This window comes from Perca fluviatilis, chromosome 13 (genome assembly GCF_010015445.1).
Source record: "Perca fluviatilis chromosome 13, GENO_Pfluv_1.0, whole genome shotgun sequence".
NCBI lineage: Eukaryota > Metazoa > Chordata > Actinopteri > Perciformes > Percidae > Perca > Perca fluviatilis.
In genome coordinates, this window is record NC_053124.1 from 26,736,908 (window position 1) to 26,764,370 (window position 27,463).

Genomic DNA, 27,463 nt, shown 5'->3' on the forward strand with positions numbered 1-27,463 from the left:
TGTGCCGGGACTCTTAACTAAAGGTTTAAACGACTCGGGGTTTTGATTCCAGCTTATATTTTGGAAGCATGCCAACAAAAGAACATGCCAGCCAGCCCTAATGACTGTCTGATGAATGCCAATATGTTTATGGCTCTAGCCTTGATGCGTTCTTTCTTCTTTTTTGTATTTCTTTCACACAAGCACCTTGAAATCAGTTGCCATGGGCTATTATTGTCTTGTTAGCAGAGACATTTTGTGTGATATAGACTCAAGTTACCAGCTGGAAGTGTCGGTTACTGCTGAATGTTTGACAGTTGGTGCTGCATCTAGTGCTCAAACTGAAAGTAAAATAACTGGATGATGTAATTTTCTGTGATTGAATGTTGAGTTATCACATCTGCACATTTATACTTTTTTACAGCCAGTGATTCTCTTACATCATGGTCTAATTTTGTGGAACTGTCACTTCTTTAATTTATGTTTTAAACTGTTTTTTTAGACTGTTTTTTGATATCTTAATATTTTATGGTTGCATCTATTTTCTAGTTGTTATGGACTGATATTGTATCCATTAAATTAGGTTTATTTCAGAGCAAAAGGTGATTTGGAAACATCATGATTTCTTCTAACTGATAATGTAATAAACGATCTTTCTGCATGTTTATTTGCGGTATTTTAGACTTCTTTCTGTAATTTCTTTCTCTTTCTCGTCAGACGTTGATGTTCCAGTTCCAGATGAGAAGTCGGTCATCACCTACGTCTCCTCCATCTATGATGCCTTCCCCAAAATCCCTGAGGGAGGAGATGGCATCGCTGCACAGGCACGTCACATTCTGCTCCACCCATATATACAACCGCCATTACTGTACAACCATTTAAACGTTTGAGCTCATTATAGATGCATATTCTCTTCTGGTTTAAACTGCATTCCCTATAAAGATGGTTCACATTGCTGTGTTTGTACTTCAAAGCCTAGAATTTAATTATATAATAATTGCAAATTCTTAACATCTATGTGTTACAGTTTATGGCATATTCTTCATGGCATACTCTTACTCAGTCTGCCATCGGTGCTCCATTCTAAGTTCATTTTTAGAATAGGCTACTATTTAATGTATATTTTCTTCTTCATCTCCATGTTTAATTCTTTCTCAGAAGAAATGTGTGATTCCCATTTTCTTTGCCAGTCAAGTGTGCGGCTTCTCGAGTAATGACCTGGAACTTTCAAATAATGATGCCATTAATTTAATAGTGTTGTAGTCATTTATTGTACATTACTTTTTGTCAAAAGTAAGCCTATCCATTAAGATTTTTCAGGCAGTCTGTGAATTTGTTACATATGTTTTCCCACTGACAAAATCACTGCGCTCGTCTCTTCCTCTCTCTCTCTCCCTCCATCTCCTCCTCCTCCTCCTCCTTCTCTTCTCTCCATCGTCAGGAGGTGGACCAGCGCTGGTCAGAGTACCAGTCCAGGTTCTCCTCTCTGCTCCAGTGGAGCCGCCAGCATACGGCCCTAATGGCCAACAAGAACTTCCCACTAAACCCTGTGGAGCTCAAGGTGAGCACCCACAATCTGTTTTGTTTTTTGACACCTTAATTTTTTTCCTCAAATGCATGCGGTTTCCTGTTATTTCACGGTTAAATTGGTAGTAGAGTTTAAAGGCCCAATAGCCCTTGAAACAGCAAGAGTTTACCATCAAACCTTGCGATTTAGTGAGATACAGATGTAGTTTTATTATCTTGGGTGCTGTTGTCCAAATTACCTCAAAGCGACATGAATACTTATTTGCAAATGTGTGTTTGTTGGTTGTGGTGGGAATCAAAACCCTGCCATGTTTTCTCAGCTTTTTGCCTTCAGTCCCACCAACATGCAGCCAGGAAGAAAGGGAGCTGACAAGCAATTTCTGTAAAACCATTGAGAGAACAAATAAAGGGAAAGGGGGAAGGGGGAGTTTAATAAAATCGACAGCAGACAGAGGTGTTGTAGGTGAGCGAGAACGAGTGAAGAATTCAGATGAAGAGGAGCTACTTTGCAGAAGGAAGATGGGATGTTGAAAAAAAGGAAGAGAACAATATTGTGTAAAAGGATGCTGCTGTGATCCAAATAGTGGTTGGCATGATGTCTACAAACCGGGAGGGGGGCAGTCACATCCGTAGCTTGAGATGACCGTTGAGACACGGACCATGAGTAGGATGCTGGCGATCACGGACAATGACCGCCACCCACTACACAGCACGTTCATTAAACAGAGAAGCATGTTCAGTGGCTGACTTCTGTCACTGTCATACTCAACAGACAGGTTGAGGAGGTCCTTTGTCCCCAGGGCCATCCAACTCTTCAATACCACACAAAGGGGGGAGGGGAGAAAAGGATTTTCAGCATGAGCCTGTCTCTCTCAGCCCCTACCATTATATCACTTTGTCTGCTCTACACCTGACTTTCTTATAGGCTATATTAGCCCTTCTACACAATCTGGACTGTGGTCATAACATCTACATCTTATAACTTATTCCCTGTTATATATTGTGCAGTTAATATTTCACAATAAGCCATTGCACTGTTCAATCACTGCACTGTTCACTTTTGCACACTCTACCATAGCACCTTATCATGGTCATTGCATCACATTGGTCAGTCCATACTAGGGGTGGGGGAAAAAATCAATACAGCATAGTATCGTGATATTTTTCGTGGCAATACTGTATCGATACACAGACTCCTAGTATCGATCTTTTATGACATATGTGTTGGTCAGTCTGTCTGCTTGACAATCCCCATTTTGCAGCAATAAAATTGAAGTGAGATGAACAAACAGAGAAATGGATCTTTTTAGATAAAACAGATGTTGACAAAATTGTCCTTTTGGGACATCATTTGAAATTGGGAAAAATCTAAAGTTGGGAAAAAGGTAATACATTGCAATATATCGCAGAATATTGCAATATGTTTAAAATCGCAATAATATCGTATCGTGACATAAGTATCGGGATGATATCGTATCGTGAGGCCTCTGGTGATTCCCACCCCTAGTCCATACCAGACCTTTATAATCACTTCACAAATTGTTAACTATTTAAATGTCTGTGAGTGATCTTTATGTATGTGAGATACAGATTCCAAAGCTTTTGCTGTACCTCTGATAACAGCGATTGACTTGTGTTTGACCGTGTTGTCTTTTGGAAAGTTTCTATATCCGAAATTTGGGTTTCTTTCAACGGAATTCCACAAAAATAACATGGATGGTTCCATACAACACTCTTCGTGTTTTAAAACAGTTTCCAGACTAAACTTTGACATACAGTATATTAGTCTGTGAGTATCCATCAACATACGTTTCTTTGATTTGAACTATTTGTCAGAAAAATTCATAATTTCAGCTTTTTCAACAGACAAATTAGATATAATCGACAAAGCCTGCGATACAGTAATATTGACCTCCTAAGTAACTTCCGTCTTCCTCATCCATTCTTCAGGCACTTTACAACAAGTACGTCCATTTCAAAGAGACGGAGATCCCCGCGAAGGAGATCGAGAAAGGTCACATCGAACATCTTTACAAACTGCTGGAGGTAAGAATGGACAGACAGAAGGATGGAGGAAGAACATGAATGAGGGGGGAAAGAGAACAGAGTGTAGAGATGGAGGAAAAGGTGACCAACATTTGGCACCATGTGCAGAGCGCTGACTGGTGTGCATCATGGGGTTCAGCTCAGGGGGATTAGGAAGTATGTCAACGAGAGAAAGAGGGATAAAGAGTTTTGTTATCAGCAGGTTTTGTGCGAGTTCCGTCAGAAATGTATCTCCTAAAGCGAAGTCCTTTCCCCCTTTTTCCTCTTATCAATGCTGGAGTTCTTTTATTGAACACAAACACATCTTAGTTGATAATAGTTCCTCCTTTATTCTCACTCAGCTGATTGTACCAGTGTTGGTCTGTGGTGTGACTTATGATCACTCCTAAATGTAACTCTGATGTAATGGAGGCTTTTATTGGAGGTTGTTAGCGTGTGGTAAGAGACCTGATCGGGCCCAAAGAATCAGGCCCGACGCTACCTGAACCCGCATAGCTTCTGTCCAAGACTGACTCGAGACCGAACCAGGCAGCAGTTTTCTTGCCGAGCCAGATTAAAAACCACGAATTTCCACTTGAAAAATGTTATATTAACAAATTTATTACAAGCTAAAGTCTTCCGTGCAGTAACAGACATTTGTGACACTATCTTCAACATGCACCTTCTGCTCGAATGTTTAGCACAGCCCAAAAACTGTCATATGCCATATTAAATAGAGTTTGTATAACAGCGGTACGCAGCCCATACATTACTCATGAAGTTACACAGACTATAAAGTCTGCATACAAAAACGAACCAGGGTCGGGCCAAATCGGGCTCGAGCAGGGAATCAAAGCTCTGGTGTCTGAGTGTTTTACGGTGTGTGTCCACTTGCACTGAAGCATGATGGGATGTTAAGTATATACTCACCGTGTGTGTGTGTGTGTGTCCAGGTGTGGATAGAGTTTGGTCGTATTAAGCTCCCTCAGGGCCACCATCCTAATGACCTTGAGGAGGAGTGGGGCAAACTCATCCTGGAGATGCTGGAGAGAGAGAAGGCTCTACGGCCGGCTGTGGAGAGGTGCACACAAATCCATTCAAATATCTACTTTCAGCAGGATGCATGCAATTAAACCAAAAAACGCTGATGCAACTTCTTGTGCACAATGTCTCAAGTGGGATTTTCAGGGACATGCTCCTTTAACCTGTGTGTGTCTATGTGTCCGTGTGTGTCTGTGTATGTGTGTGTTTTCAGGCTAGAACTGCTGCTTCAGAGGGCTAATAAGATCCAGAACATGGCTCTGGACTGCGAGGAGAAACTAACACTCGCTAAGAACACACTCCAGGCTGTGAGTACTCAACCTCCCATAGCTTGCATCCTTTTTAATTTCCATTTCATACGCACACACACGCGCAGGGCCGTCGGATTTATGGTTGGGTGTTAGATGTTAGGTGACGGTTGGATCATCTGGTGTGGTAATTTTACAATGTGTTAATGTTTACAAGCTGTAAAAGCAATTGCCCTTTTGGGAAAATAAATATTTCCTCCCAACTTTCTGCAAACACAGTCTCTCTTCCCTCTGTTTGTCTGTTGCTGCACAAACTTACTTTTAAAAACTGTCAATGGTCTAGTTCTTGCTCCTTTGTCACTATCATCTTTATCTTTGTGGGCTATGTTGCCAATTATCTGACTTATTGATGAAAGTCATTTAACTTTTTCCACATAGTTACTGTATTATAGCCCTCATTTGCTATATTTAAATTTTTTACAAAAGGGTTCCTGCTGGTATTTGCTGCTGCTACTTTGGCCTACTTTGGTTTCTCTGTATTGTTTTACTGAATCTATGCAGCACCACTCTGCAGAACATCGTTGCTTATAAAATAGAACCTTTACACATAAGCCAAGTTAGCTCATGAACAAAAACAAAAAAAAGCTAAATTTAATCAAACCATGCCTGCTGCGGTGTCCAGGACATGTCTCGAGTGGAGAGCGGCGAGGCGGTGCAGTGTGAGCGAGAGCTGGCCTGCTACCTGCAGGACTGCGAGTCTCTGATCAGACAACTCAACCAGGAGCTTAAAGTCCTGCGAGATGAGAAATACTACCAGGTGGAGCAGCTGGTGTTCAGGTGAGTTTGATGGTGTTGATTCTGTCGAGGTGACTGGCTTTGTTCACTCAAATGAGGAATGAGTGAAGGGTTCAACCCCGTCAAAGTGGTCCTCGTGTAATTAATTAGAATGATGAAAATAATTACCGCCAATACAAACAGCTCATCATACTTAATTATGGGTCAACAAGTTGCAATGTGTTTTGCCATTCAATTCTATAATTATCTGCTACAGTTAATGTGTTGTATCTTCTGCTGCTCAGTAAGTGTATAAAGGTGCTGTGATGGAAGTCAGTAGTGTCCAAAAACGGACGAAAGAGAAACCCCAATCTGTGGCTCTTCAGCATGCTGCTCAGACTGAGTGTCAGACTGCCGTTATGAAACTTAATTAAATAGCCATTTTGAAAATCTGCCAATATGTGATGCCCTTCAATGCAACTATAAGCTTATTTAAAAATCTGCATTCTAACGGAAACATACCTTTCAAAACAGTTAAAAGGATGGGAGAATTTGAATGACCTTTTTAACTTTTTGCCTGCAAACAGATAACTTTTGTCAATTCTCCCATAATTTAACCATTTAAGGCAGTTGTTGAGATGGTAAAGCAGCTGATTTTAACCCATTCCTGGCTTAATAGTAGGAGACTGAAGGAGGGGGGGGGGGTCAATGCCTTAGGGAAAGGAATAAGTAACCGTGTCGCCTCCAGTAACTATATATCATCGTCTCACATCACCAGAGTGTCTTGCCTTCAAGAGGAGCTGGTCTCCCTCAGACTGCAGTGCTCCAGCGTCTACAGGAAAGGCCACTTCTCCCAGGCCCTGGGCAACACCGGGGCAGAGCGGCCCAGCCAGACAGCCACAGACAGTGGCCTGACGCTGGGGCAGACACTGCTGGGAGCTGTGGGGGCTGTGGGTGCAGTCGGTGCCGCACTCCTGCGGCGACCCACTGCTCGCTCCCAGCTGGTGGCCATGTCGTCATCAGAGGACGAAGGAAGCCTGCGGTTCATCTACGAGCTGCTCGGATGGGTAGAGGAGACACAGGTCAGTCACTGTAGCAGTTAAATGTAGAGGTTCAATTAATAGTTATTTCCCTATATCAATTAATCTACTGATTATTTTGTTGATTTTAAGTCTTAGAAATGTCATGAAATAGTGAAATACAATGCCCAAATACAATTTCTCAAATGTCTTTAAACGTTTTGTTTTCTTCGACCAACTGACCAAAATCCAAAGACATACAGTTTACAATGCTAAAAACGGATAAACTATAAAAAATATAGTAAAATGATAAAAGTAACAGTGTAAAGCCTTTATATATAGGGGGAATAATGTAATTCATCCATCCATAGTTTCATAGAATATTAATGGCAAGTGACTTAATAGCGTTAATATGACAATTACAAAATCAAATCTACATTCAAAAGGTATTATAACCCTAAAAGCACAGAAATAATACTTAAATAAAAAATGAGTGCAGGGGGAAATATGCTTAGGCAATAAATGGTTTAAAAAAAAAAAAGTCAAATGTTCTTTGTTCCTGTGTGTTTCAGGAGCTTTTGGAGCGTGCTGAATGGGGCGCAGACCTCCCCTCTGTAGAAAACAACCTCCAAGAGCACAACAGCATACACACTGCAGTCGAGGAGCTAATGGGCGGCCTACAGGAGGCACGCAGCTATGAGGTAAACATACGCACACACACACACACACAAACACACACAAACACACAGTTTGTAACAAAGCTTGTCTGTCCTCTCCTTCAGGCTAAAGTTTCTCCAAACTTCAAGAGCAATTACTCTGAAACCCTGGCCAAGCTGGAGCACCAATACTGCAAACTACTGGTCAGTCTCAGTCAGATAAAGAACTGTGGTTTTGTGTGTGTGTGTTCCTGGTAACACTTCTTTGTTTCCCAGTACACCCCCTTCCTCGGTTAATCCCATTACACCATAACAGAACACACAATTCTGCTTCTGCTCTCTTTTTTTCCCCCATATTTCCCCCCTTTTCTCTCTTTATTTCTTAGTCCCCTCTTAATTTTATTCTTGTCTCTTTATATAATTTTTTTTTTAATTTAATTTATGTGTTTTATATTTATATATCAATTCCTAACCCTGTACATGCACACTTGCTTGTGAGTTTTACTTTTTACTTCTTATCTTTTTTGGTATAAATATTCATTCTTAAAGGCTTACATTCTGCTCTCAGTTCAAGCAACTTAAATGATAATATTATCTAGAGGAGCCTTGATATAACTTATCAAGGCTAACTGTACATCCAGTTAGAAAAAAATAAACTATAAATGTAATAAAGAAGTATATGATCATGGACGCAGAGCATATATAACTATGAATTTAAGTAGCGAAGTAGAATTGATTAGTCAGTTAGTTAGTGATTTCCTGATTTTGAGGAATATCATGTCATGATCTCTACATGCTGCAGGAATTCTGAAAATGGAAGTTATCAAAAAATAAATCACAGTGCATGCCTTCTTTGATAGTTTAAAGAAATCACACCTCTGAAAAGATGAATTGGTATTTTTGTTGTAAAAGCTGGTGGTGGTAATGGTTCAATAATCAGTCATTCTTATTCAGAGGAGCCTTTGCTGTTAGTTTCTTTCTCTGATGGTCTTCTAAGAAAGTCGTTGTCTTTATTCCAAAATCAACCAAAACCAACCGTATGATCCAAACCAGAGAATAGAGGATGTGTTTTTATTTTTCCTCTGCACTGCTGATCGCCATGACGATGTTTGTTTGTGCGGTTGCCATAGGAACATTCGTCATGGCGCCTGCGGCGCTTGGAGAGCCTGCACACATTTGTGTCGCACTGCACTGAGGAGCTGATCTGGCTCAACGAGAGGGAGGAGGAGGAGATTGCCTTTGACTGGAGCGACAACAACAGCAACATGAACGCCAAGAGAGAATTATACAGCGTGAGTGGAGGAAGGGGGCGACACCTTTCTGTCACGTCCTAAAAACACAAAATACAGACCCCAAACCTCTGAAGGGTGTTATCGTGTCTCTTATTTAAAGAAGAACAAGAGGCATACGTAAAACAAGCTCCCTTCACAGATTCTACAGGTCGCAATTATGTCCAAATATGTTTTCCACATATATCAGCAGTGTTTACATGCACACAAACACTATTTTTACATCAGGCCAGTGCCATAAAAACCTGTAATCTACTGTGCCATACCATCCGTCTTTTCCTGTTCTGTTTACAGGAAATGAGGTTAGAGCTGGAGGAAAAACAAGATGTGATGCGGTCGCTCCAGGAAACAGCCAACCGTCTGTGTCTCGAGAACCATCCAGCCAAACAGACTGTGGAGGTGAATCTGTGACTTTATTCAGCTAGACTGAATGACCTTTAAAGTGGCTGGGCTTTGCCTCTGTGACTCATTTCTTGGAACAGTTCAACCCCGAATGCTTTCCTTAAAATGTTCGTTTCGTTACTCGACTGTGCGCGTCATGATATTTGGTTTGCTTGCATTTTGAGAAGTCTATAAATGTAGATTAGATTCAAAAGGGCAGAAGGCAAACTTTGACCTTTTGTAAACCTTCTTGGCGAATAGTACGAATTACTTATTATATCCAATAGAAGCACTGCACGAAAGATTACTGTGTGATGCTAAAAATACTTTTATATTTATACTGATTTGGGATTTGGTTTTCATACTTGTTACATGTTTATTTGGCATGTTCTCTGCCACCGGGTATGACTGCACAGTTGAACATAGTACAGAAAATTAGGAGAAGCTGCCTGAAAAGACTATCTGTGCTGAACAACATCCCTGCTAATGCCTTGTAGCTAGCCTTGGAAGCTTGCACTGTACTGTATGTAACTGCAGAGTGACATCTCCATCTCCCTGCATGTTACAGGCTTACAGCGCAGCGCTGCAGACTCAGTGGCAGTGGGTGAACCAGCTCGGGGTGTGTGTGGAGCAGCATCTCAAAGATAACACGGCATACTTCCAGGTGAGGCAACAAATATCATTATAGTGTTGCTCATGAGCAGAAACTGAGTTTTCAGACTGAGACTTAAAAAATATGAATGAATCTGCAAGATATACATAGTTGAGTTGTTGCAATTTTACTGTATTCTTCGCCAAATCCACATGACCCCATGATACACACTGTGAGAGACTAGCTTTGTAAATGTTCTCCTTGTTACCAAACTTACGATTGATTACGGGCCGGTTGTAATATTGCCCAGGCCTTGGTGTGAAAACGACGCCCATTAGATCTTTTTTCACGTACTTTTTTACTGTCTGTGTATGCACTTCTGGTTTCTGTTAAAATCATTCCTATGATTTTATTTCTGTCTCTTGTCTCAGTTTATGAGTGATGCTCGGGACTGTGAGTCGTACCTGCGCCAGCTCCAGGAAACCATCAAGAGACAGTACACCTGTGACAAGAACAGCAGACTGAGCAAACTGGAAGACCTGCTGCAGGACTCAATGGTATCTATCCCCCTCTAGTTTTTATCTCTAATTTTCAGCGGTACACAGAACAACTTTATGGTCAACTCTGGCAACCCCCTCCAGAAAAAAAAATATCACCTATGTTTGTTTACCTCATAGCCAAATGGCTAGTAAATGTTCAATGTTTACCAGCCACTAGATCACCATTGTTTTTTTTGGCTGGTGAGTGAAGGATATCTTCCAGCCACTTGCATATTTGACCAGCATCTGGCTGGTATGTTGTGCTAATTTCGAACCCTGCTCATAATACATATGCATCATTTTATAACAATTTTATTCCTCAGGCTTTGATCTGAAGTAAATGAGGTTACCGAATTCCTTGACCAACTAGAATAATAATATAATGAATTGAAGGCACTTCCTCAGTAGTGCCAGTGCCCTTAAGTAAGACACTTAGTTTTTCTTTTTTACTTTGAAGATAGATTCACAGGTTATACAGTATATATAGAAAATGAATGGGTGTTACATAATGTTTATATCCCAGTTTACTGTGTTCCTCCATGCTGCCAACATGTGTGCACAGAGCAAACCTATACATGAAAAATGCAAAATAATCCTGGACAGAGGCTTGAACATGAAATATACATACTATATGGCCATATTCTAACTGTTGTGTTGCACAGGAGCAACAGAGACCTGCAGTAGCCAAATTGTTAGCATAGCAGTTTCCTCCTGATTGTTTTGCTGTGTCTCAACAATCAGCGGCAGCACGCCACATGGCAGGGTGAAGTAATATGTTAGAGAGTGCCTTTGCTGAATCATCCCCCCTGTGGCACATTTGTGAGACTGCCATCTTCACACCTTCCTTAGATAGACACACACACACACACACACACACACACACACACACACACACACACACACACACACACACACACACACACACACACACACACACACACACACACACCCCTGACTTCAAGCAGATGGCAGAGTTAGGCTGGGCAACGCTCCACAGGCCAGAGCAGTGAGCATATCCTCTCAATAAAGAGGTGTGTGTCACAAACAGCTGCTCTTGTGTGCAGCCAGTTACGTACTGTATGTGTCTGTATTCACATGCTATCTGACGGTGTTTACATCTATGTGTGTTTGTGTTTGTCCTCCGGCTTCTGTCTGTGCTTGTGTGTTAATCAGTTTCCAGTTTGCTGTGCTCCATATCTCACTGGGAGGGTGAAGCTGATACTAAAGACCGCTTCTGAATCACACAATAGAAAACAGAAGGCTGAACCTATTGTTTGACTCTCATAATAACTGAGGAGAGGATATTAAATCAGTCTTTTCACCATCTTTTAGTCAGAGATTAGTTAGAGTTCATTAAGAGGGGCTGTTTGAATACATATTAGTTCTTTATTTTTATCTATTAAAAAAATTTTATTGGTTAGATGTACAGACAAAAGTCCCCCTAAATATAGTAATAAGGTCATCACAAATAAACTACTTCTTTATATACGGTTAGTATTCTTAAGCATTTTCTGTCACTGAAAAAAGATAAAATGCATCTTTGTAATTTGGATCCTATAGATGTACAGACAAAAGTCCCCCTAAATATAGTAATAAGGTCATCACACCTAAAGTGACTCAACATTTCATTGGCCAGAGAACATATTGAAGCTTCTTACATAATCAAATTGTTCTCAGAGCAGTGGTTTGTTGATCTCGTGGTAGTAATTAATTTGTGGTAGTAATTAATTTGGATTTCTTCATGGCCCCACATTTTAAGTTTTCTCTGTGTTAATTGTGTTTCTTCCTAGCTTGTCATTAGACTTGTTATAGTAGTGCTGACTGCAGCGAATGCCATCTCAGTGTGAAATTCAATTTGAAACTGTAATGTATATAGTTATTTACTCAGCCTCTCCCTCAATTACATCCTACCCAACCTCTCTCTCTGTTAGTGTCTCTCCATAATAAATCCTTAATGACTCTCTCTGCTGGGGACGAGACAGAAATGAAATCTAAATCTACCTGTCAGGCTTAGGAGCACACCTTTTTAAATGTTTAATGGTTAGTGCCCAAGCTAACACAAGCAGCTGAGTCAGAAAGTCCATTCATCTCAGGTGCTACAGGCTAAGAGGATAAACATAGGACCTGCTCTATATTCTAACCGAAAGTATTGGCTTAATGTGTTTAATATGATTTGGGCAGGTTCTTGTGGTGTAAAATGAATAACTTAAAGAACGATATCATATTTTAGTCAGGGATGTTAATTAATGTCAGTCGGCCTACCGCTGGGGTCCAGACTGAAATGTCTCAACAACTATCGGATGGATTTTCATGAAATGTTGTACAGATATTCATGGTCCCCAGAAGATGAAGCCTAATGACTTTAATGATCACCTGACTTTTCCTCTTTAATGCCACCATGAGGTTGATATTTGTGATTTTTAGTAAAATGTCTCGACAACTATTGGATGAATTGCCACGACATTTTGACATTTATCAGGTCAACATTTTAATTTGTCCAATAATCCCATAAACCTCAGCTGTAGTTTGTGTTTAGTGCTAATTAGCAAATGTTAGCATACTAACATGCTAAACCAAGACAGTAAACACTTTACAGTATCTCCTAAACTACAGCATGTTAGCATTGCCATTGTAAGCATGTTAGATTGCTAACATATGCATTCATCTCAAAGTACCACTGTACCGCTGTGCCTAAGTACAGCCTCACAGAGCTGCTAGCATGGCTGTAGTCTCTTAGTCTTGTTCAGTCTTTTTGGTATAAAGTTGGCAGTGCAGGAAAATGTAGTATTTTATAATTATAAAACTTCAGCATCTGGCTATACTCTATTTGTTAATCTATACTGTCTTTCTAAACCTATAATATGACTCACAGTCTGATAAATAATGGACAGACTAATAAATTGATGAAAAGGATCGGTAGAATTAACCATTGTAACTGTGTGACTAGTCTATATCCACGACGTTCCACTTCTGGGATTGTTTAGGTGCCGCTGGAAATTCCGCCGGATGTCTTTCATTTTGGCCGGATGTCCGTTACCTTCCGCTTTATGGTGGCATTTTAAACTCCGGTGGATTTCTGAGGACTATGGTTAACTGCTCCTCAGATCTCTGCAGGGTAAATCCAGACTGCTAGCTGGACTCTGTCCAATCTGAGTTTTCTGTTGCACGACTAAAATAACCTTTGAACGTACACATTTTCCACCCAAACAAGTTCCTTCCAGAGGCTATTTTACAGTGGCACCGCGGCTCAGTCCGGCGCTTAGCACCGCCCAAGACGATTGTGATTGGTTTAAAGAAATGCCAATAAACCAGAGCACGTTTTTCTCCCATCCCGGAATGCTTTGTGGACTAGCCAGACCCTCTTCCGCAGCGCTGTGGGGGAAGGTCTGGCAATGCGAGTCTACTGTGTAACTAACTACAACATGAAATTGACAATTTGAATGATGTCCTCTGTCTTGTAGGAGGAGAAGGAGCAGCTGATTGAGTATCGGAGTACAGTGGCGAGCCTGGTGGGCCGGGCCAAGACGGTGGTACAGCTCCGCCCCCGCAACGCAGAGAGCACCCTGGGGGCCACAACACCCATCAAAGCCATCTGCGACTACAGACAGATAGAGGTAGGGGACCTACCACACTGTGTATTACACTTGATGAACATGTGGGTGTGCATGTTTTAGTTGTTCTAAGTTTCTGATACTGAAAACCTGAAAATGGGTTAATGTAGATGAACTAAAAAAAAAAGCCAATCTTGCTTTTCCCACCTTAGCTCCCAGATACCTGCGTTAATGAATATAAGGAACCATTTGACTTCCAGGACGAGGTTGTGCCAGTATGCAGTATGAGCTCACCACTGATCTCACCACTCTATTGTTTTAACCTTCACCACCAACCGCCTCCTCTCTGCCCTTCACTTCCTCTCCAAGCCCCCTTTCACATCCACTTTGTGGCTGTTCTATTTTAGCTCCTTCTTCCATGCTGTGAAATTGAATTTTATTTGTCTTTAGATTGATGAGTACGTCTACACAAACTCTTTTCTCAGCCTAGGAGGTCCATTTTGATGAATAGACTGCAGCAGTGGATTTTTTCTCTTTTTTTTTTGGTAACTGTTTTCACTTCATTTTAACTGGCAAGTACACATTTGGAACAGAATAAGCATTATAATCATGATCCAGAATTTATCACTGACATAGTTCTCACAATAGCCGATCTTTGCCTTTGTTCTCTTCAGAGGAATATGTGACTGAATCTTTGTAAAAGCCCCAAAAATATCCACTTGGAAGTAAAGAAATGAATAATGAGAAGAGAACTGAAGTTGTGCACTGATTCCCCTCAGTGCCACTTTTATGTAACACCCATAGAAACAAGTGAAGTCTCTCTCTTATCCTCTCACTCTGATCTGTGATGTCCTCGGGGAATCTAAAAGCCAATCAATTATACATCTGTCTCATCCCCTTTGCGGGCTCAGTTGAAAACCAGCACCTATAGCACTCCAGCAGCATGAGCCCTCTACAGCCCCGTTTGCTGCTATTTTTAGTTTGCTGTGTTACATTCCTCAGGGTCAATTTGTTCATTGAAGCATACTGTGTGTGAGGTGTTGTATTCAGGTGAAGAAGCAAGGTGGTTAGGTCTTCCACCCCGTCACTCATCTTAAAAAAAAAGAAAAGAAAAGGAATAGGCAAGCCGCCACAGAGCTGAAAGTCAATCTTAAACAAAGCAGTGTGTGATATTCACCGAACCTCTGGACAAACCGTGCACATGACCAAAAGTAATCTTTCTCTCCTTCACTTTCCTGTGTCTCCTCTTTTCTCTCCATACCCTCATGTACCTTTTTGTCTTCTTCTTCACTCCCTCCTCCTCCTCCTCTTCCTCATCCTCATCCTCATCCTCTTCCTTCCTCTCGTCTGTCGGCTGGGCTGGCAAGACAAACGTTCAGGTATAGCTGCCTATGTTCTCCCTCTCTCACCTCAGATTCTTACACTGCACACACACTGCACTGCCCTGGTTGCCCCTCTCTTATCAGCTGATGTCAGGTTTCACTGTCGGTAAGGTAGCGTGAGGTCACTGTGAGTTTAATGACTGCCCTGGTAGGTTTCCTGGAATTAGTTAAACAGTCGGTGTTTATAAATTGGGTCTGTGTTTCTTCCGTTCATTGGATTTTCTAGCCCAAACCTAAAATTGAAATGGAAAAGTGGGCCTGATCCATTCTTCCTTAGAACACAGTGCTAAATTGTGGTTATTTTGTTTGACATCTTACCAACGCTGTGGAGTTATTGCAAATGTTTGGATTACCAAGTTTGGAAACAGTCCTACACAGTCACCACTGAAATCTCACTCTGCAAATAGTATAATACTAATAATATTGGTGTAGCCTAATTTTTTTATCTGCAGCTGTGCAGAAATACTGGGCTTTAACAGAACAAATCGACATGAACAAAAATAAAAAAAATGTTGATTTAGATTTTGAATGTCAATGTTATGAAGCTTCCAACTGTTCAGTACAGCCTTAATAATAATATTTTCATACTGACCGCACAAGAGCGTGAAGGCGAGGGTGAAATGGACTCATTCAGGAACCACTCAGTAGTTTAGCAACGGCATCAGCGTGGATAAGAGCAGGTGGCAATCAGTGAGCTGAACTGAACTGAATTTAACACGTGCCTCTGAGGCTCATTCAGTCAGTCAGACAATAACAACTCACAGCTTTAAGCTTGAATTTACATTCCATGTTTTTACTGTATGTGCATAGCTTTGCATTATTGATGTATTGATGATGTGTGTGTGCAGGGAAGGGGTGAGAGAGGGTGGTGGGTGGGGGGAGGCAGTACAGCGGTAGCTCTTTTATTTTTATTTTTTTTATGCGTAGCCCTAAAACCCTTCCCCACAGTCATTGCTTTGCCTTGTGTTTACTTTAGAACTGAACTTTCTAATCCCAAACTGCTTGTTTCTGTCCTGTGCTGGGCTTCTTAAAATCACAGTTTTTTTCCCCCTTGTTGGTAAATTTATTTATTTATTTATTTATTTGTTAGAATATTTGCTGTTTTCAGTTTAGAAGTGCAAAGCAGCTTTCTGTCCACATGGCATCGTTCATGTGTCCAGGTCTCTAATGTCACATCGTTTTAGGGCTTCTGCTGACTTCATGAAATTCATGAATGTTTGTATTTAGTTTTGCATTATGAGTTTGTTGCTCTGCTTTTGGTTTACACGTTTTCACTTCTCTCCTCCCCGATTCTTCCTCTTTTTCATCTGACCATTCCTCCATCTATTCTGTCTTCTAACCTCCATCATCTTTCTTTCTATTTATTTTCTCTTTTACCTTTTCATCTTGTTCTTCATGTTGTCTTCATCTGTTCCTCTTTACTCCCCTTCCTCACTCCTAACACCTGTCTTTCCATCACCTCCGTTCCCTCTTTTCTTTTTTTTTTCTCTTTCCCCCTCCATTCGTGCTCGATCTATCCATTTCTCTCTTTTTCTGCCTGTGCATCCATCCTGCACCCCTTTCCTCCGCTCAGATCACAATAACCCGAGGCGAGGAGTGTGTGCTGGAGGACAACTCTCAGAGGACCAAGTGGAAGGTGATCAGTACGACGGGGAATGAGGCCATGGTCCCCTCGGTGTGTTTCACCGTCCCACCTCCGAACCAGGAGGCCATGGACACAGCCAGCAAGTGAGACACATACGTGAAACATAACACGAAGCAGAATTGGTGTTTTTGTGAATGTAAACAACAAAAGCAACAAAAGTTGGTGTGGATGTATTTCAGGGTTTCCGCGGTGTCTTAAAAAGTCTAAAAAAAAGTCTAAAATTTCTAAATTGTAAGTATTGTGTTCTAGGTCTTAAATAATTTTCAACAGGTCTTAATTTTCCTACGTCGATGTAACGTCACCTCTGATTCTCATTGAAATGTCCCCGCAGCGCTTTAGAATGTTTTTTTATTTTTTTTATTCTGTGGTGTTGTAGTTCTTTCTGTCGCAAGTCCAAATATAGTTTCGCTGTATTATGACTACAAATTAGACCAACATGCAACTTATTTTGTAGTCTATCTAGACACCAGTCCTATAATGCCAATTAGGAAATTGTCTGAAAAATTGTTTCAGACAATGTTTTCTGGACTCTGACATCTGACTTTCTTTCTTTCTTTTAATCTCGTGACATAGGTCTTAAATTTCATTCATAATGTTCTTAAAAAGTCTTGAAGTTGACTTGATGAAACCTGTAGAAACCCTGTTTTTGGTGAGGAGTTTGTTTCCAAATTATAACATGTCAAGAAATGGCGAGGAAAAGTGTGTACTTTTCATTCTTGTCACACAATAACCACAACAATTCAGGTTTGTCACATTTTCAGAAGAAAGAATTGACACTGAATTTAACTTCGAAAAACAAAATGAAGAAAACCAAACGCTAACTGAGTTTCCTTCAATATTTTAGAAATCTAGCAGTTCTTATCAGTCAAAATGGTGTAATTTTGTCAACAAGTTTAATATATAGGTAAGAGATAAGTAGTAGTAATACTATGTACGAGTGTATAGTATGAGTGTCATTTGTAACAGTAAAGTACATTTTTCAAAACAGTTGACATTTCGGAATCAAAACTTTTGACTCTTTTAAAAATGTCTCAACACTTTTGTGTTTGTGTGTGAACAGGGCCGAGCAGCTGTACCAGAAGGTCATGTCTCTGTGGCATCAGCTGCATGTGAACATGAAGAGTGTGGTGTCCTGGCACTACCTGCTCAAAGACATCAGGACTGTCTCCGGATGGAACCTGGACACGGTGAGACTTGGCGTCTTTGTATTCAGTTGTTCCGTTTCAATTGTCTTTGTAACTTTTTTATCATCTGTCCTGTATCAGTGTTATGTATGTATCATTGTGTGTTTGTTACTGTTCTGTCTAGGAGTTTTTGTTGTGTATGTGGTGTTTATGTTCTGCAGAGCAGGAACCTGCTGAAAATCAATTTTACACTGAGTCAGGCCCGATTGTCTTTAATCTTTTCCTGTTTAATAAATAAAAAATGAAATGAAATAAAAAAATGAAATCAGCCCTCTTCTGCTTCGTCGTACTTACCTTTCCCCCCGTGTGTCTCACCCGTCAGGTTCGATGTCAGACTCCATCAGAGCGGCAGCAGGTCTTGGATCACCTGGAGTCCCAGTTGGCCGACTTCCTGTCTGACAGCAAAGAGAGCTCCATGTTCACGGCAGGCGAAAGACGAGAGCTGGAGAAGGACGTTCAGCAGGCCCAGCAGCACTGTCAGGACCTGGTGCTCAACATGGAGACCGGTGAGACAAGTACAGTGCCTTGCGAAAGTATTCGGCCCCCTTGAACGTTTCGACCTTTTGCCACATTTCAGGCCTCAAACATAAAGATATAAAACTGTAATTTTTTGTGAAGAATCAACAACAAGTGGGTCCCAATTATGAAGTGGAACGAAATTCATTGGCTATTTCAAACTTTTTTAACAAATAAAAAACTGAAAAAGTGGGCGTGCAAAATTATTCAGCCCCTTTACTTTCAGTGCAGCAAACTCTCTCCAGAAGTTCAGTGAGGATCTCTGAATGATCCAATGTTGACCTAAATGACTAATGATGATAAATAGAATCCAGCTGTGTGTAATCAAGTCTCCGTATAAATGCACCTGCTCTGTGATAGTCTCAGAGGTCCGTGTAAAGCGCAGAGAGCATCATGAAGAACAAGGAACACACCAGGCAGGTCCGAGATACTGTTGTGGAGAAGTTTAAAGCCGGATGTGGATACAAAAAGATTTCCCAAGCTTTAAACATCCCAAGGAGCACTGTGCAAGCGATAATATTGAAATGGAAGGAGTATCAGACCACTACAAATCTACGAAGACCCGGCCGTCCCTCTAAACTTTCAGCTCATACAATGAGAAGACTGATCAGAGATGCAGCCAAGAGGCCCATGATCACTCTGGATGAACTGCAGAGATCTACAGCTGAGGTGGGAGACTCTGTCCATAGGACAACAATCAGTCGTATACTGCACAAATCTGGCCTTTATGGAAGAGTGGCAAGAAGACGCCATTTCTTAAAGATATCCATAAAAAGTGTCGTTTAAAGTTTGCCAAAAGCCACCTGGGAGACATACCAAACATGGAAGAAGGTGCTGTGGTCAGATGAAACCAAAATCGAACTTTTGGCAACAATGCAAAACGTTATGTTTGGCGTAAAAAGCAACACAGCTCATCACCCTGAACACACCATCCCCACTGTCAAACATGGTGGTGGCAGCATCATGGTTTGGGCCTGCTTTTCTTCAGCAGGGACAGGGAAGATGGTTAAAATTGATGGGAAGATGGATGGAGCCAAATACAGGACCATTCTGGAAGAAAACCTGATGGAGTCTGCAAAAGACCTGAGACTGGGACCGGAGATTTGTCTTCCAACAAGACAATGATCCAAAACATAAAGCAAAATCTACAATGGAATGGTTCACAAATAAACATATCCAGGTGTTAGAATGGCCAAGTCAAAGTCCAGACCTGAATCCAATCGAGAATCTGTGGAAAGAACTGAAAACTGCTGTTCACAAACGCTCTCCATCCAACCTCACTGAGCTCGAGCTGTTTTGCAAGGAGGAATGGGCAAAAATGTCAGTCTCTCGATGTGCAAAACTGATAGAGACATACCCCAAGCGACTTACAGCTGTAATCGCAGCAAAAGGTGGCGCTACAAAGTATTAACTTAAGGGGGCTGAATAATTTTGCACGCCCAATATTTCAGTTTTTTATTTGTTTAAAAGGTTTGAAATATCCAATAAATTTCGTTCCACTTCATGATTGTGTCCCACTTGTTGTTGATTCTTCACAAAAAATTACAGTTTTATATCTTTATGTTTGAGGCCTGAAATGTGGCAAAAGGTCGAAAAGTTCAAGGGGGCCGAATACTTTCGCAAGGCACTGTATACCCTCATGGATGCATGCACACCTCCTAAACATATTGGCAATTACCATTAGTAGTGTTTTCCCCTGCTTTGTGGAAGACTCAGGTGCGCATATTCTGCGGGGGGGTTTAGGCGGGCTACCTTAAGAAAATGTGCCATTATATTTATCAATTTCCCCATACATTTTGTGTCTTTTTGTGGGATTTTGCGTCTCTTTGTAGCCATGTTGGGTCTCTTTTTGGGCTTTTTTGTTTTCTTTGGGGTTGTTTTGGGTCTCTGTGGTCATTTGGCGTCTCTTTGTTGTCGGTTTGTGTCCATTTGTGGTAGTTTTGCGTCTCTTTTCCCCATCATTTTGGACGTTCTTATTACCATTATATATGTGTCTAAAATGTTGGAAAAGCTAGAGCAGATCAAAAGGTCACGGAAGGCTTGTATCATGTGGACGCGCAGACAGTTTTGTTATCACTTAGAATTCCTCATGGTGGAGACAGAAACTATGCACTTAGAGCTTTAAAGACAATATTTTCTAAAGAAGTCAACTACGATCATTAGATGTGAGCAAAGTCTTTAAGTTACATTCATTCGGTTTAGGTGCTGCCCAAAACGGCTCGGGTGCTGCACCTAAATCTTATGACAGGGAAAACCCTGTGGAATGTAAAATACATTTACTCAAGTACTGCAAGTAGAAATTTGAGATACTTTTGCTTTACTTGACTCTTTTTCTTTTCAGGTCTCTTTATTCTTTTACTCTGCTACATGTCAAAAGGAAAAATTGTAAAACAAGCAAATGGCTACAGTGTTACTGTAAATGCCCAAAATAACCCTTCATTCTTCTCGTCTCTCTCTCTCTTCTCTCTCTCCAGTGGAGAAGGATGAGTCGCTCTCTCGTTCGTACCTTTCGGAGCTGCAGAACATCACCCTTCGTCTAAATGAGGCCGAGCAGAGACTGATGAGGGGAATTCAAACTCCGCCTCCCAGCCGGCTGTCAGGTGACAGTGCTGACAACACTGTCCAGATAGCGGAGCAGGAGGTCAGTTTGAGCCCCATCTGCTGGTTGTGACGGGCGATAACACCTCTTCACGACGTTAATATTGAGTTTTACCTGTTAATGTTCCTTGACAAATTTTTATATGTGGGCTAGAAAGATTTTTTTTTTTTTTTTTTTTTAAACTTACACCTTACTTTTAATCACATTCTTGTCCAGAAGCTGCAGTCGGAGCTGGACACCCTGCGCTCCGGTTTGGGTGACGTGTCCCGGCGCTGCGTCAGTTTCTTCGAGGAGAAGCCGACATCCTCCAGCATTCCCGTCCTCCGGTCTGAACTCAACCAGGCTGTAGAGAAGACAGACAAACTGCACAACCTCTCGTCTGTATACCTAGAGAAGTGAGTCAGCTTTTCCTCCTTCTGTTTATCGGTTAACTCAGAAATACACGTGACTGTTTCACTTACAAAATGTCTCTTTACCTTTGACCCTCCTCAGGTTAAAAACGGTAGACATCCTGATGCGTAGCCTGGATGAAGCGGAGAGCCAGGTCAGGAAGAACGAAAGCAGACTAAGTGAAGAGGACATTGTTCCTGCTGACACAACGGCCATTCAAAACCTCAGAGAACAACTAGGGGTAAGGGGGCACATTGTCACATAAACTCCTCTTAAGGCTCATGTTGTCAAACTATTTGCCTCTGACCTTTGCTCTGCATCCTTTCTCGTTTTATCTCTCTCCAGAAGTGGCAGGCCGAGCTTGTCGAGCAGGAGGGCATCTTCCAGACTCTGCAGTCGGAGTTAGGTCGGGCCAAAGAAGCGGGCTCTCAGCTCAGCAGGCTCCACCCGGACCGCAGCCCCGAGATGGAGCGCTACCAGGAGAGAGCCAATCAGATCGCAGAGAGGTGGAGCGGGGTGAAGAGACAGATGGAGACACGGTGAGCAGAACACGGTTAAGATGAGAAAAAAGAGGAAATATTTGGAGAAGAGAGGAGTAAATGGAGGAGGATTAATCTCCTCTAATCACCCAGGCGCCCAATCCCAGAGGATTAGGTGCCTGGGTAGCTCACCTGGTAGAGCATGCGCCCATAAACAGAGGCTCAGTGGCCGTGGGTTCAGCTCCGACCTGTGTCCCTTTGCTGCATGTCATCCCCCCTCTCTGTGCCCTTTCATTTCTAAGCCGTCCTGTCAAAAATGAAGGCCTAAAATGCCAAAAAAATCTTTAAAAAAATAAGAGGATTAGTGTACTGTACTGATGTTTTGACTCTGTTTACTGATATCTAATTATTTAGGGAAATGTATAATGACATTGACATGACATGTAACATTCCATTGTCTTGCTCAAATAATATGCACATACTTGATACTAAACTTACGCTTATATGTACGCTTATAAACTATTTTGTTTTGTTTTAAATGTTCTGACTGTCTCTCCCTGTTTAATTGCAGACACACCGATCTAGACGCTCTGGGCTCGGCCCTGCAGAAGTACAGAGACGGTCATTCTGCTCTGATCAACTGGATCGAAGAAACGACCGAGAGACAAGAAAACACACAGCCCGGACAGACAGACAGCCGAGCGCTGTCTGAACAACTGGCCCAGCAGACGGTTAGTAACACTGACTTCATGGACTTTGATCTGTAGATTAATAGACTGAATGGATGGTTAATAAAAATGCTATGGATCGATTCTAATAATGCTGGAGTCCATTTGTGATAGAAATGTTTAGAAAGGATTGCATCAAATGTTCTATAGTGGAAAAATAAGGGTAAAACAAAATGGAACATACACATTGTATGTGACAAAAATATAATGATACGTATTCTTTTTGGCTGATTCCCCACTTCAGGCATTAGTAGTTGAGATTGAACAGAATCAGGCCAAACTAGACGAGTGCCAGACTCACTCCAAACAGTACTGCATCTCTGTGAAGGTAAGAGACTGTTTGTTTGTTTGTTTGTTTTTCATATACAGTATGTCAAATATGTGAAATTGTTTTGGGATATTTTTTAGGTCAAGTTTGTGTGGAGCGATTTAACTATGATGGTCCAAATGATCTCCTCTGTCATTGCATTGTTCTGTGTTGCAAACATTCAAAAATAGATGTCAACAAATGCATTTGATACGTGTCAGTTTACGAACTAGTATTACATTTTAAAACTCCAAAATACTCTCTTTTGTATTATTATTGCACGGCTACTTTTTAACTTATTTACGTCCCACCACGACTGTATCCTGTAGGATTACGAACTGCAGCTGATGACCTACAGAGCCTTTGTAGAATCTACACACAAGTCACCTGTCAAGAGGAGGAGGATGCACTCTTCCTCTGACGCCATCACTCAAGAGGTGAGGACAGAGTCTGCTATGTTCTTTTGATTAATACCACTAATACATTTTTTGAATACTAAGATAATGAATCTACATGCGGTTCATCGCTGATGTCTTCTGATTGTTTCTGGATGTTTCTCTGCAGTTCATGGACTTGCGCACACGCTACACAGCCTTGGTCACCCTGACAACCCAGCATGTAAAGTACATCAGTGATGCACTGAGAAGACTAGAAGAAGAAGAGGTGGGGCTTTGTTTTAAATATATCACTCTCTTGCTTGAAGTTTGAATTTGTGGTTAGATTAAATCACTGAATTTGTGCATATTTGTGGCAGAAACAAAAGAGTTCTCATTTAATGTCAAATGAAACAAAGTGAATAGTTTAATAATTATCTTGTAAAACTACAGAAAGAGGTGGAGGAGGAGAAGCAGGCCAGGGTGAGCCAGGTTTCCGACCTGCTGGGCTGGGTTAAAGGCCTCCAGGGACGGACTGGGGGCCCCAACGCCGAGTCTTCTCTTGCTGCTCAACAGGTACAACTGAAATCTAATATGTTTTGGTCGTACACATTTTACATCAAAGTGGTCCAGTGGGCTGCATGTAAATAATAAATATATTTAAGTTTTTTTAATTTATCTCGAACAATCAACATACTTTAAATCAAATGAAACACAAAGATAAAACACATTCATATACAAATCAATATGATACTTTACAATATCATATTATTACAAGAAAAAAAAAATAGCTATGCATATACAGCATTCAAAAATTGTGAGTCATACAATAACTTACAATAAAACAACAACATAAAGCTATACACTGTGTTACTTAGATTCCCATTAATATATTCAGGTCACCTTTCTGTAATGGTCAAGTATTGTTTTCATGAATCTGTTTTTGAACTGTAAAATATTATGGCTCTGTTTGATTTCATTGATTAGACCATTCCACAAGGTCACCCCACAAACTATAAATATATATATATAATGGTTCCTAATGAATTAAATGGAATTTAACGTTTAATTAAAAGATTGAAATGGCAGTTGATGGTGGTTGTACTGTACTAACGCACATCATGCATGCATGTTCTTCTAAAGGCCATCAGTGAACAGCTGGCAGCCAAGAAAGATGAAGTGGCTGAAGCCAAAAGGAGTACTCAGGTCTTCCTGCTATCAAAACAGGCCAGCAAGTAAGTTTAGATCACATGAATGGACAAACACACGTTGCACAGATAACACACTCACTACCCATGCTGTTTGACTTTACCTGTGTCCTAGAGTTGAGCACAGAGCGACACACATGGACTCTCACACACTATACAAACAGTGCATTCTCATTGAGCTGCTTGTCATGGAAATCCTGAATTATTCAGAAATGTTTCAGGTTTATTCCAATTTGGGAAAGTTGGGGGAATTGACTGAAACCTCGAGGGAAGGTGGGGAGTATGAAGAGAATCTTTTACAGTAATATGCATGTACTGAAATCTATGTTTTAGCATGTTATTATACCAAATGGTGTGTTTTAGCTTTTCTAGGGCATTTTCCATGGGTAACAGGAGTGCAAATGATTTAACCTTCTGGAAAAACAATAGTAACAAACCATTTTTGGGGTCTGGAAAGATCTCCAATTTAAAAAACATTGACATGTTAAGCCCCTTTGGGAAACCAACACATTGGCATCACACACTCAGACACACATTAAACACATAAACTCCGCCTGCTCTAACCTTCCCCCTTGTGTCCCCTCCAGGTTGTCCCCAGAGGAGCGTGCTCATGTAGAGGCTCAGCTGGGCGAGCTGACGGCCACCTACAACCAGCTGTGTGACAGCTCCACCCAGCAGCTGCAGCAGCTGGAGCAGCAACTGGCCAAAGAGGAGGAAAGAAAGGTAAATTGGTTGGAGGGACGAGCCGAGATGGAGAGGGGGTACTGCAGATTTGTGACAAAAATGTATGTTCTGGTTTTGCAAGCTCGTCAAAAATGTAATTGTGAAAAATGTTGCTTTGAGTCTGAATATGCCTGCAAGCCAAGCGCAAGTTCATGTATGGGCCAGCCAGAGAGTGTGTGTGTGTGTGTGTGTGTGTTGTACAGCATGTTGTGTGTTCACGGAGTGTGCATTTTTGAGAAACATCACCACTATTGACAAATCTCACTCATTGACTTGGTTTGGTTTAAAAAACATCACAACCCTTTTCAGACGTGTATTCAGATGATATAAAAATAACATTTTCTATTTATGGCACTTCTGTTTGACCTCCTTCTTTGCCATTCCAGGAGAAGTTACAAATAATAGAATAATTTGAGAATCTAAAAGATGCTGTAGTCTTTATCATAAAACACTTGTGGAGCCCACTTTGTTGTGAAAGGGAGATTTATTTTTATAAAGTAACACTTGCAGTAGAAATGTGGGCATAGAAGGACAAAGAACAATTCACTGGATGACACTGTCTGAACTGGGCCTTAGCATGGAGTGTTCCACTCTCACATTGTTCGCCTAAAAGCCTGCAGTCATTTCATTAACTATCCCCCCACTCTAGTTTTTGTCATCTTCATCATCATTGTCATTATTATCAGAAAACACATCTGCTGAACTGCTAACATGGTTAATACATGGCCTTAGTGGTGCCGCACTAGGGCAGCACTGCCCAAGTCATGCTAGCAGTTAGCTAGACGCTTTAGAGCCTTCGTAAATTTTCATAGATCCATTGTTAGAAACAATCATTTACAAAATAGATGCACATTTTACTGTCATCTTTGTAGCTACAAAATAGTATCATGTTATTTTTCTTTATGTAGTGGTAAAATAATGCCATTGCATAAAGTAAACACATTACATTTCAGTATTTATTTTTTACTTTGCATCAAGTTTACCCCATGTATACATGTACAGTCGACCAACGGGAGTCGCACGTTTTACATTCAGCTCTCACTTGGTCATAAAATTGTTACATCGGTCAAAAAAGGATTGAATGTGTGTGAGAATTTCAGGTGATCAGAAGTGATTCCTGTGTGAATGTTGTATGTTTTTACAGGGAACTTTATATGACAAAAGAAATACTCACTGAAGCATAGATGTTTTTGAAAGTCACTTTTAGAGGTTTATAGTGCAAGTGCACCAGAGGCCAGCTATGCAACAAAAAAACTTCACCATTTGAGCATGTTGTGTCCAGATCACAAGAGTGTGTGTGAATGAGACTGTTTGTGTTTGTTCTAATGCATACTATTAATGTGTGAAACTTTTAAACCAGCGTTTTGCTTGAAAACCACTAACAGCAGCCAAAGGAGAATTGTGGACATCCAAGCTCTGAGCCAAGAATCAGAATGAGAGATTGAAAACAAAGCAGGACATTTATAAAACCACTTCATCTGCAAAACCAGGTTACTGTTCAGTTAGTTTAAGTGGAAACCATGAGGTGTCAACACTGTTACACATTATCATTGGCAATGATAATGTGTGTTTACAATCTTGTGATACATGGTCATATAAATAATTCGGCCCACCACTTGTCAGTTTCTGTTTAAAGGTTTCATAGTTACATTTTCTGAGCCTATTGCCAGTTTAAAGTTTAAAGATCAGCAGGAGGATGTAGTGTCAGTGCAGTGTCAGGAGTCAGAATGAAGAGTGGCATGCAGAATGCTAACAACCAGCTTCTCACCTGTCGCGCCTCGCTCTGCCGAGCCATAAGCTGGCCCATTAGTGTGTGTGTGCCACGGGACAAGCCCGTACGGTAAGTAGTGCTCGCTTTCTCTCTTACCAACTAGACATTTTATTCTCCTCTTTTTCTGAATACTTCTGTGTTCTTTTATATGTCTTTGCTTACTTTTATCTAGGGCTTTTCTGCCTTTTTCTCTCTAGTTGCTTTGTTGCATGCTTAGTGCTTGTTTTAGAATAGCAGTGGTAAGTATTAAAGTGCTATTTCATATAGAGATATGGAAATATGGTGAAAATCCAATCAAAAACTTAACATGTACCAATAACTAACATGCCAACAGTTACTTATATCCGTTAATATGTTTTTGTGGCAATTGGTTGTGGGTTTTTTCCTCTTTTTTTTCTGATTCTACCATCTGATTCTGCCCATAATATGCTATATATAATATGATAATATAGTAACATAACATGATTTATTCGTTGTATTAAAGTGCCATACAACATTGGTCTTTAATTTTACCAGAACCAATGTCAACTGTAATT

At 40.9% G+C, this 27,463-nt stretch overlaps 1 protein-coding gene across 1 annotated transcript in view; it reads left to right on the plus strand.

The window, feature by feature from the left end:
* LOC120570886 (microtubule-actin cross-linking factor 1-like) overlaps positions 1-27,463 on the plus strand; it is a 124,751-nt gene that overhangs the window by 9,146 nt on the left and 88,142 nt on the right. The window contains 29 exon segments of the mRNA XM_039819503.1: positions 697-803; positions 1,421-1,540; positions 3,457-3,552; positions 4,485-4,612; positions 4,787-4,880; positions 5,503-5,657; positions 6,373-6,676; positions 7,186-7,314; positions 7,396-7,473; positions 8,400-8,561; positions 8,853-8,957; positions 9,508-9,603; positions 9,963-10,088; positions 13,532-13,684; positions 14,989-15,000; positions 16,577-16,731; positions 17,709-17,835; positions 18,155-18,338; positions 20,823-20,989; positions 21,164-21,342; positions 21,440-21,578; positions 21,683-21,876; positions 22,388-22,547; positions 22,789-22,872; positions 23,181-23,288; positions 23,416-23,514; positions 23,679-23,801; positions 24,369-24,460; positions 25,021-25,156. Of these exon segments, the coding sequence (XP_039675437.1) occupies positions 697-803; positions 1,421-1,540; positions 3,457-3,552; positions 4,485-4,612; positions 4,787-4,880; positions 5,503-5,657; positions 6,373-6,676; positions 7,186-7,314; positions 7,396-7,473; positions 8,400-8,561; positions 8,853-8,957; positions 9,508-9,603; positions 9,963-10,088; positions 13,532-13,684; positions 14,989-15,000; positions 16,577-16,731; positions 17,709-17,835; positions 18,155-18,338; positions 20,823-20,989; positions 21,164-21,342; positions 21,440-21,578; positions 21,683-21,876; positions 22,388-22,547; positions 22,789-22,872; positions 23,181-23,288; positions 23,416-23,514; positions 23,679-23,801; positions 24,369-24,460; positions 25,021-25,156 (3,812 nt within the window).